Source organism: Pundamilia nyererei, unplaced genomic scaffold (assembly GCF_000239375.1).
Source record: "Pundamilia nyererei isolate P.nyererei 1_Seehausen unplaced genomic scaffold, PunNye1.0 scaffold00932, whole genome shotgun sequence".
In the NCBI taxonomy this organism is placed as follows: Eukaryota; Metazoa; Chordata; class Actinopteri; order Cichliformes; family Cichlidae; genus Pundamilia; species Pundamilia nyererei.
Genome location: NW_005188333.1, coordinates 34385 through 45719, shown reverse-complemented (window position 1 = coordinate 45719; position 11335 = coordinate 34385). Strand labels below are relative to the sequence as shown.

Sequence of the window (11335 nt, the reverse complement as noted above, 5' to 3'; positions counted from 1 at the left end):
TTTAATTCATTTCTGTGGCTGTGTCATTTCCTAAAGTAGTGTTTATGTTACTCTAAAAGGAGTGTGTAGATTTCATGTATGTCGATACCTACTTACACTCTGTTGTGCTGGAGACCTGAAATAGGTTTATTGACAGGTTTGAAGTTGTTCACACAGATAGCAGACTACTGATGTCAGTGGAGAATTGTCAGACTGCTTTCAGCTGTGACTCAAATAACCAATCGCTATAACCAAAACATGCTGAAGAGCATCTCTGAACACATGAGAGAAAAGACCGTAACAGGTGCCGTCACAGACACATGGGGTATGTAAGCAACAAGAAAAAAGCAAGATTGGAGGCTAATGGTTTTGCTCAGTTCGGTTTTTGCTCTTCCAAAGGTCAGCTTTTAACGGATTGCTTTTGCTACTTACACAGCTTAAAGCCTAAAATTTAAAAAGAGGTTATAGTACACAAAGAGCTTGTGCTCATCAGAAAACGAGTAGGTGAAGCAATCACAGCGCACGCGTACCTCAGAACTCAACTCCGGGTACTTCCTGCCTTTACTCTTTCCCAGACATTTGGCTCGACCGCCCTCCACTCGCTGACACCAGAAACCTTTGCTGTCATCATACCTGCAAAGACAACGCATGTTTTTTGACGCCACAGCAAACACACCCCACATAGGCAATACATTTTTACATGCTTCTGTGTAAGGCAAGGCAGAAAAGAATGTGACTTTTATACATGTGTAGGAGTGTTACGAACATTAAAGCCTGGGTGTAGTTGAAGATGGGGGTGACACCAAGGAATCTCTGTATTCCCTCCATCACCAGTACTGGGTTGGACCGCAGCAGCGCCCCATCAACAATGTGTAGCTAATTATAGAGAAAGAGTGTCAGCAACGCCTGAGAGAACTACAACCATCTTCCAATGTATTCGCAGCAGCCACTGAATGCGCATGTTAGCAGCTGCAGTGTGTGTTACCTGGCTGGCTTGGTAATGTTGCAGCCAGCGGTCCAGGTGAATAGCATATGCCCCAGGATTAAGGCAGTGTCTCTGAAGGGCCAGCAGATCCCTGGGGGCTGAGGCGCCCGCTGTAACTACTTCATGGAAAGTGTGGTTAAGGGCTACAGGGTCCTGATGAGCCCTCTGGTGCTGTAGTTAACGAAACACACACAAACACTAAAGAGGGTTTGAAATGCTATAAAAACGCCTTTGCAGCCTCACTGTGAGCATTCTCACCTGGTACCAGGAGTAGGCTCTGTCAGCCGGGTTAATGAGCACTGCCAGGATCTTGGCCCTGGGGAGCAGGGCCGCAGCTCTTTTAGGGGCTACTTCTGTGTCAAAGTAGTTGGCACTCTTTTCAAACATGAAGTCTGTGCTGACATTGGAAGGGAATGGGAAGAAGTCCATGTACCTGAGGAGGACACACACGCACACCATTACACAACTGTACTGAGGTGAAATGTGTTTTTTTTTAAAGAAATATTTTTAAACTGAGCAGCTTTTACAGTTGTGTGTTGCTTCTTAATATAAAAGTGTCCAATTTATAAGACAACACAACGTCTGTGTGGAATCGGTTTTCCTGCTCTCGTTTGCCGTTTTAGCTGTTTGGTGGTTGTTGAAATAGTTTTGTCTTTAACCCGAGATTCTGGCGTTTCTGGCTAAATACATTTATATTTAAAAATCGATTTGAATCGGTAAACCGATTATTGAAACCAACTCCTAGTGTGTGGGGCTGTACCCTGTAGGTTTATATTGTTAGACAGTAACATTACTTATTAAGAAAAGTGTTCTGTGTAATGTGTGTAGTAATTACTTTGAGTAACGACGCAACAATGATTGCAACAAAGAGTGGAAATAGCTCCAACATGAGCAAACATTTGACCACTCAGCATGTAATTAATTTGCATGAATGCAGTGTCTTGGACATGCTGCTTAGAGACGGGAATTGCTTTGAGTCAGCACCATCACTAGTGTCATTCTGAATTTGATGGCAACAACGTGTCTTCAGCAGCTGGACAGTGTATCAACGCCTCTTCTTTTAACTTCTGTGACTGAAGGAGAGCAGTTACTGGGCTTTAGAGAGAGGAATGTTGTTGTGTTCTTTTGGTTTAATCTGGCTCCAAATGTTTTTCTTAAATGTAAGCAGCTGTCTCAGTCATCCTCTTCCTCCAGCTCTGAACTAAGCTGGGTTGCTCTCGCCCAGTGTTCTGTACTGTGATTTATTAACCATCTAAATACACAAAGGACTTTGCAAATGACTCTTCTGAGTTATTGGCTGAAATCATGCCTAAATATAATAAAGCTCTAATGATTAGAGATTTTAATGTACATGTGCGCTGGCTTGACAGCATTAACTGACTCGCTAACTTCACGCAGTGGTTGTCCGGACCCACAGAAGAACATGAACACAGACATCTCACGATGTGTCTGTTTCAAACAGTGTTTTCAGATCACACGCCTGTTTTTTGCATTCACTGCTGTGCTTTTCTCTGCTTACTTTGATCAGAACTTTGGGGCTCAGCTTCTAGTTTTATTCCACCTGCCAAACGATATCAGAGTCAGTGTCTCCATTCAAAACCAGACAGTCTAAAACGAATCCCACCTGGATTCTTTAATTCTTTCTGTTTTAGGCATATTTGTTCTTGTTGTTTTTAACACTAGCCTTTTCCTCAAGGGTGGTTCCTAAAAGCTTTAAAACAACCACAGATGGAAAAAACCTGGCCTGGATCCCAGTGTGTTACCCAACTTCGGGTCCATTTCCAATCTTTCTTTTCTTTTAAAAATTCTCTAGATAAATGTTTATAGCAAATTGAAGGCCCTTTAAATAAAAAATAAAATAAAATAAATTTAATTAAATAAAAAAAACCCAAACATCCTTGGCTTGTTTTAGTCTGGTTTGAAGTCTCTTCATGGAGCAGAATCAGTACTGCTGACGGGCCACTGCTCACTGTTGGTCCACAACAGTGATGGCTAAGACGGGTCTCTTACCGGGACCATGTCACCTATGAAGAAGACCACTGCCAGACCGCCACATGTCCCCTCCATGACATTCTACCCCAACTCCCGTGCCGACTGCACAAGATCACCACCACATGGAACCCACCCCACAGAAGACGCAAACCAGGCTGCCCCCGTACAACATGGCGGAAGACTTTCATTGATGATTTACGCGCCTGGGATGAGGCCGAAGCAACCGCAGCTGATCGATTACGCTGGCAGAGATCTGCCACCCAATACGCTGAACGGTGCAGGAGGACCGAACTCTAAGTATTGTGTTTGGTCCTGGTGGGCACAGTATCTAAGGTCTCCAGTCACAAACCTGGGTTTTATGATGGACAGTTAGATTGGACAGTCAAATAACTGCAGTGGTGAAATCCAGCTTCTTTCAGCTGAAACAAGTGGCAAAAATAGAAAAACTGTTGAAAGATCACTTTGAAACAGTAATCCATGCCTTTATCACAACTCTGGATTGGATTACTGCAACTTATGTAGGTGTTAGCCAGTCCTTCCTGCCTCGTCTTCAGCTGGTGCAAAAGTATGACTTAACTGGAAAACAGCAAATTACTTCTGTTTTATACTCACTCCACTGGCTGCCCGCCCATTTTAGGGTTCATTTTTAAATTCTTTTATTTCTTTCCTCTGAGATGTGCCTTGCCCATCTCAGAACTGTTGCACTTGCACTGTCCTTCCCGATTGCTCTTGGATGTGCCGAGGGCACAAGGCTTTTGCCGTAGCAGCTCCCAAATTGGCATTAGACAGGCCTCTGCACTGTCCAATTTTAAGATCCACCGCTTCTGTTTGTTGTTCGATCTAGTTTGCACATCATCAGGATGGGAGCGAATGTTCCCCCAATAATAAACCAAAGGGTCCCTCTCCTCATAAGTCTGGGGAATATATCCAGGTTTTCCAAAAAGACTTTCAATTTTGGATTGATCTGACTTCAGAACGGTTTTCCATTTTGCTTCAGTCCATTTCCCCATCCATCCATCTTCTGCTTATGTGGGGCAACAAACTAACAAAGCTGCTGTCTGTTAAAGACCAAACAGGGAATGTCATACTAAAATGAAAATGGACAGCAGATTATTTCAAAAAAAGTAATGTGGGACATTTACGCATTTACATTTATGCACACAAGTCATGGCAGCGCTGCACAGATCCAGACTTTCCTTTAAGGCTCTGTACACAGTGAACAGGGTGTGTATGTGTTTTTACCAGTCAATCCCATTGTGATAGTTTGCGCCACTGAAGAACTGGATCTCCTCAAAGGTGGTAGGGCTGGGGAAGGAGCTGGTGATTGCTGGGTGGATGCTCAGGAATGAATGAAGTGCTGTAGTACCTTTGAGCAAACAAGACAATTAAAATAATCAAAACAGAGAATTAAATAAGACAGATGAGAGGAATCTATACCTGTTTTTTGTGGTCCAATGATGAGAAACTTTGGCAATCTGTCACAGGTCTTCTCTTTAGACCAGATATCTTTGTGTCTCTTATCATGGCAAGGGTTCTGAAAAAAGAAAAAATCCACACAGTGTGTCATCTTCCATGACGGGTGAAAGTTACATTTACATTTTACATTACAGATATTATACACGTTACATTTTTAAATAAATAAAAGGGACATGAATGGTTTTGTTTATCATTTCGTCACATACTCCCACATCACCCAAATCTTGAAGTAGGCATTTCAATTTCCAAATTGTACAAAAGATGGGGGGAAAGGGTAGGTAAGGTAGATTTTAGATGTAATACTTAAACTTTTAAAATTAGAAATCATGAATGAATTAAAATTTTACATATTACACACCGTAGTCAGGGAAAAAAATCCACTGATCAGGTTATTAGCAAAGGTGCAATTAATGTGTATTTACAAAAAACCCACAAACCCCTAAACTAGATGCTTTAACGATAATTATACATTCACGGTTTTTCCTTACATCAAACTCCTTGTGCATAGAATTACTGCACTTATCATGAATCTGGCACTTATGCCTTTTTTACCTATTAACTTAAAAGAAAATGCATGAAGACTTTTTCATTTCTAAAATAAAACAATACAATAAAATGTATGTAAAACAATAAAATAATATAATAACAATAAAAAAAACACTCTTTGTTGTGAAGCTGTCTTTTAACTGTTGCTTTATTTAATGATTTATAGTGATTAGGTGACTGTGTATACAGTGAAGTGAAAACAGAAACTGGATTTCTCAAGTTTTAAAAATAACCACATGAATCAACCCACCTGCCAGAGCGGGTCTCTCTCATCAGGAAAGATTTGGAAATACCTCTCGGCAAGCTGGACTGGTGGTAACGTTTGCAGCCTGAGGTTGGTCCAGCACTGGACAAACTTCACCAAAGACTCAAATGTATACAGACCCAGACGATCGTTGCCATAGTTAGACAGATGGGTCATGAAGATACTGATCTGGATTGAGAAAGTTAAAAATATGTTATAACACTGCCATCCTAAGGTTTTATTTTAATTTCATTTTTAATTGTGTGTGTGTGTGTGTGTGTTTTCACTTTTTATTACATGTTAGCATTTTATGTTACTTAAATTCTTTTTACACCATGTGAGAAAGTATTCAATAATTTCATTATATTTGAATAATGACAATAAAGAAAGAAAGCTGACAAACTTTGCCAACTTAAATTTTTACTTTTTCCCTCGAATTTCAAATTTTGATTAAAATGTTTGACATTGGGAATTTACTATCACACACTGCATGTTATATCCACTAAATTTCTCCATTATCCCCTTATTCTCGTGTCTTAAACATCTTGTTTATTTTGTTAATATCATTAATCTTTCTCATCCTATTTTGTCTTAGTAGAAATGAAGAAAAAACCTTAAGTAAATGATAAGCAATGGTTAAGTCTGCAACTTCTTAGTTAGAAGAGCTTGGTGCTTGGTTTTTGGGAGCCATTTTTGTTGGGGGGGGGGGGGGTCCACTGCCAAGAACCTTACACATCTACTCAATCTTCTTTTTCCTGTTCTGGACTAACACGCATCTGTTGTTTAATTGTTTGTTCTATCATTTAAGGTGAGTGTGCACAATGTCTGTGCTCTAGGAATCAGATTAGTCAGCATTTAAACTTTCTAAGCTGGAATGTTAAAGGTTTAAATCATCCAGTCAAGACAGCGAAAGCTTTCTTCCATGTTATTAAGCACCATAACAGTGATGTGGCTTTCCTGCAGGAGACCCACATCAGGGGGTTTTACAATGCCGTCTCTTTCCACGGTGGAGGGGCCAGTGCTTTTCCAGGTTAAAGGACAAGTGATTTCTATACTGATCAGCCAGAGCATTCCCTTTGAGGCAGTCCAATGTTGTAGCAGACAAACAATAAACATTAAATCTGCTTTCAGGGTATAAACTGAACCTCAATAAAAGTAAGCTTTTCCTCTTAAGTAGTAAAGCAAGTTTGTTAGACTTCACTAACTTGCCCTTAAGGGTTAAAAAAAACAAAACAAAACAAAAAAACCCCTTAAAAAACAACAACAAACAAACACACACAGGCACCAAAAAACAAACAAACAAGAATTTGATTACACTGCTAAACCAATTGAAGCTGTCCTTCACCCACTGGACACCATTTTCTAAGGACGTTATTAAAAATGACTATTTTACCCCAATTTTTGAATTTATTTATTTATTTTTATACCTCTTCCAGGCTCTACCCATTTTTATTTCTAAGATTTTTTTTTTCAATGTGTTGCATTCTGTTTTGTCACCTCACACATGGGAAGGTAAACACCCAAGACCAATCTTCAAAAGCCTGAAACTGAAGGGGGGGCTTCAACACTTCAACAATTTTTGTTTTTATTATTGGGCCGCTAACATAAGCTGTCTGTGTTTTTGTACTTGTACCTCACTCAGAGTGGCTATTCTGACTGGGTGACTATGGAACTACACAGCAACAACAGTACATCTTTTCTGGCTGTACTTGGTTCTCCACTTTCAACTCTGTGGTGAAACACTCATTGGAAATATGGTGCAAGTTTAGGAAATACTTTAACCTCGACCTTTAAGTTGAGCTCACTGAGACGCAAACTCGCCCGAGATTTTTAGCATATGCACTTACGGTATCAATTTGAACCTGCTACATCACCTTGGTCTTTAGTTATTGCAATGACAAGAGTTTCAGAAAACTTGACCTCTGATCTTCACCTTGAGGTCAAGGTCACTAAGAGGGGGTGGAAGTGACACCCACTCTTAGTGGGCGGGGTAGAAAGAGTGGGGTAAAAATGACAACACTTTTAATTTTACAGGGTGAGTCCATCTGAAATCAACCAAGCCTTTTGCGTGTCCAAGTTGCATAAAATCTAGATGGTAGAAAATGTGAACATTTACAATGATTGCTGTCAAAAACATTTTCATGTTAAAAAACAGACCATTTTTCAAAAAATATACATCTTGAAAACTATTTGAAAAATGAATCTGAAATTTCACAGCACTCATTATAGATGTCCAAACTTTGGACTCTAAAATTTGTATGCAAATTGGAGGTCGAGCAGGACATTTTCTAAAACTTGACTGAAGATGGAATGACCTTTGTGTAAAGCCAGGCCAAATCTTCAGACACTCAAGTCTCATGTAAAGTTGACACGTGTGAAACATGAGTGCTAGACAGTCTCAAGCCAACAGCTGTAGTGTGCATGGAGGTTTTCTTACAGGGTTTAGGAGGACGGTGAGGAAGAGCTCTCCCCCTCTGATGCTCTTGTCCAGCTCTTTTGAACCTCCTGGGTATTCATTATAGAAGATTGTATGGGTGAATAGACCACAAGTTTGTCTGGGCAATACCTGAAATGAACAAATAGGGCATTAAATATTGGGGATATATATACATAATTTCCTTAGGGATTAATAAAGTATTCTGATTGGTCAATCGTCTAGGTAAGGAAACCCCAAAAAGTTGATTCTGTTCCTCTGTGTTCTCAGCATCATGTGTTTTTAGTGGGAAACTTTTTCACTTATCCAAGTGTAGCCACAGCTGCTCCTTTCACATAAATGGCCAACTGCAAGCAATGGAGGTCATTTATAAGAGATGTCTCCACCCTCAATAACAGGACCAACCTCAACACTGACCAAGTATGTCTTGCTCTTGTCATTTTATCTTATCTATATTTCAAATATAGGAGTTAGAGCAGGGAGATATGGCCAAAAATATTTATCACGATATATATTTGAAAATTTGCGATAACGATATAACTGACGATATAATTGATGCGAGACAAAATACAACTCCACAACTTGACTAGCGCAAAAAAACACCATCCATTTATTTTCACTTACACAAGAAGCTGTTTTTTATGTGCATTAAACCTATATAAACATTTTACAGTGCAAATGCAAATTCCTTGCTGAAAGTTTAACCAAAAGGCATTTCCAGTAGAAATGGGCTGACATATCCTGAGCATAACCATGTATAATATCCACTGCATTAGGGGTGGGCGATATACGATAGAAACGATATAAATTTGGCCAACGATAGAGATTTTGACTATACTGCTCTACCGCATGTTGATGATGTCATCAAGCTGCGCCTGTTTTGGTCGAAAGCATCGCAGTGGCTACAACCATTATCATCTGCAAATTATGCCGAGCAACAGTCATAGCAAATAGATGAAGCACTTTTGAAATATGGGAAAAGCCAAAAACTGCGCTTCCTCCACTTCCGTAACATTGATTCATTAATGCTGAATTCTTTCGCAGCTGCTCTGTTCCCATGTTGTTGCAGTATATTAATGACTAACCTGGTATTGTGAATGAATGATCTCAGTTGTTCTCCTGACTGAAGTTTGGCCCGTGTATAGCATCCTGCCATGCGATTGCATGCTGTTTATTTTTCTGTCCTCATTTATGTTGGAAGTGATAGCAGAGCTGTACGTTTGAATTTTTTCAGAAATCTCTCAGTCAGAACATGCTATATCATGCTTAGGTAACTAGCAAAACTTGCAAGCTAACTTCTAACTCCGTTACATGTAATACATTCTGCTTTCATGGATGCCTGGAAGTTAAACTTCATAGTTACACCTGGTAAAGCAGCAATGTTGATCGTTTTATTAAAGATGAAAGAATTTAGACAGTTTTTAACTCTCAGTGATGCCACAGTGTTCGTTTGACTTTGGGAGCTGAAGTGGAGGGAGTTTAGGACCCAGATTACTTCCAGATTTGCGAGCACCTTAGTCCGACAAACACGACAATGACGACGGCCCGCTTGCATGTTCTACAAAAAAAACCCTGCTTTGTCGTGTATCTGACGGACACCAAACCAGTTCAACATCACTGAAGTTGCACCACTTTTAAAAACCAATTCTGGTTCATCCGTTTCACTCAACAATCCGCTTTCAATAATTTCCCCCAGGGATCAATAAAGTATTCTGATTCTCCCTTCTCATTCTCCGTTGCCGCCATGCTTTTTCGCCATGTGCGTATGAAAACAAAGGCACTGCGCATGGGCGTTTTAACCATATTCTATCGCGATATTTCATTTTCTTATCGTTGCCTAACATTGTACCGTTATTACCATGAACGGTATAATATGGCCCAGCCCTAATAGGAATGTCGGTTTTGGAGGAGTCAAGGAGGCCATTTATGTGAAAAGAGAAAAACCATCTGTGAACCAAAGAGGGGGCCTAAGGGTACATCTTTCTCCATCTAACAATGGTTTGATTGGAGCCTTTCCCCAGCTCTCTGTGAATGGTACTGATGGATAATATGAAACTGTCATGAAAAGAAGCATTTTCATAATTATGAAACAATCATGAATTATGAAACTAAGTGAAAAGCCCATTGTAAGGCAATGATGGTAGTCTTGTGACAGTACTTACCTGCAGTAAGCAGAGGCTGAAAGTGTCACTTGGTCACAAATGAAACTTTCTAGCTATTGACTTTGAAAATCTGTTTCAGTGTAATCAGCGGCAAATTGTTATTAGTTACCATTAAGCCAGCAAAAAACCTCTTGCCAACACTCAGAGCCTTAAGAAATACTACAGACTTCACTGATACAACATTCAAAATATAACATCTTAACAGATAGCTTGTCCTTTTTTAACACAAAAACCTTCAAAAGTTCACATCACATCATCTTGGCTGAAAGATGTGTTTGTGTGAAGAAAATTACATGTGTTATTAAAGAACAAAGACTGTGGACTGACCTGGATGCCATTGTGAATGAAGCCACGTCGATATCGAGCTGGCCTTAGATGAGGGTATTCTTCTGTACTGGTCACCTTGATTCCCCACACAGATTTCCAGGCTTCATATAGCTGGCTGTGAACTGGATAAACCCCAGAGTGGTGTGGAGCTACTGCATAGCCCATATCTATTGGGATGCCATGCTCCTGGAGAGAGAATGGTACAATAAGAATAGGGGGTAGCTGTAGCTCAGGAGGTAGAGCTACTGATCGGATGGTTGGTGGTTCAATCCCTGGCTCACCCAGTCTTCATGCTAAATATCCTTGGGCAAGATACTAACCCCAAGCTGCTCTCTGATGAATCCATCGAAGTATGAATGTTAGTCAGAAAGCACTCAAAGTATAAAGGAAAGTGCTTGTGTTAATGAGTGAATGTGGCATGTTGTATAAAGAGCTTTGAGCACTCCGGGCGAGTAGAAATGCAAAGCGCTATATAAGAAACAGAATCCATTTACCAGTAAGAAGACAGCATATGGAGTTAGCAGGTGACAGACAGGTAGAAACAGTTGTAGTCAAGAGAAAAAAAAAAAGGAGAAAAAAAGATAAAGGACTGATTCATATATAGAGCTTTTTTACTCTCCTGGAGCATTCAAAGCACTTTATACAACATGCCACATTCACTCATTCACACAAGCACTTTCCTCTATACTTTAAGCGCTTTAGTATCTTGCCCAGGGATATTTGGGATGAAGCTTGAGGCAGCCAGGGATCAAACCACCAACCTTCTGGTCAGTAGCTGACCTGTTCTAGCTCCTGAGCTACAGCCCCACACAGAGGCAAGCAGATACAGTGAACTTAGTCATACCAAGTCACGATTTTTACAATGTTTTAGATACGAAAAGAAAAAACAAGAAGAAAAAAAAGGGAAAACCAGCTGTGACTTGTACTGTTAAGTACTTTGAGTGGTCAGTATGATGAGAAGACTGTTATATAAATGCTATAATACAGTCTACACGCCTTTAGATGCCAGAGTGGCACCAAAATCCAAAAACCAGCTTTCATGTACAGTGGTGTGAGAAAGTGTTTGCCCCCTTTCCGATTTGTGTTTGTCACACTTAAATGTTTCAGTTCAAACAAATTTAAATATAAGATAGGGCTGCTCGATTATGGCAAAAATGATAATCACGATTATTTTCACTGAAATTGAGATC

The 11335-nt window shown here is 40.0% G+C and overlaps 1 protein-coding gene across 1 annotated transcript in view; it reads right to left on the bottom strand.

Annotated features, from left to right (window-relative positions):
* The window catches only part of LOC102214501 (bifunctional heparan sulfate N-deacetylase/N-sulfotransferase 2-like), a 15609-nt gene that overhangs the window by 2689 nt on the left and 1585 nt on the right, over positions 1–11335 (bottom strand). The window contains exons 2-10 of the mRNA XM_005755091.1: positions 10146–10421; positions 7660–7788; positions 5229–5411; positions 4394–4490; positions 4199–4322; positions 1223–1397; positions 965–1135; positions 746–855; positions 510–612 (exon numbers count right to left, since the gene is read on the bottom strand). Of these exons, the coding sequence (XP_005755148.1) occupies positions 510–612; positions 746–855; positions 965–1135; positions 1223–1397; positions 4199–4322; positions 4394–4490; positions 5229–5411; positions 7660–7788; positions 10146–10421 (1368 nt within the window). The remainder of the gene's footprint in view (positions 1–509; positions 613–745; positions 856–964; positions 1136–1222; positions 1398–4198; positions 4323–4393; positions 4491–5228; positions 5412–7659; positions 7789–10145; positions 10422–11335) is intronic.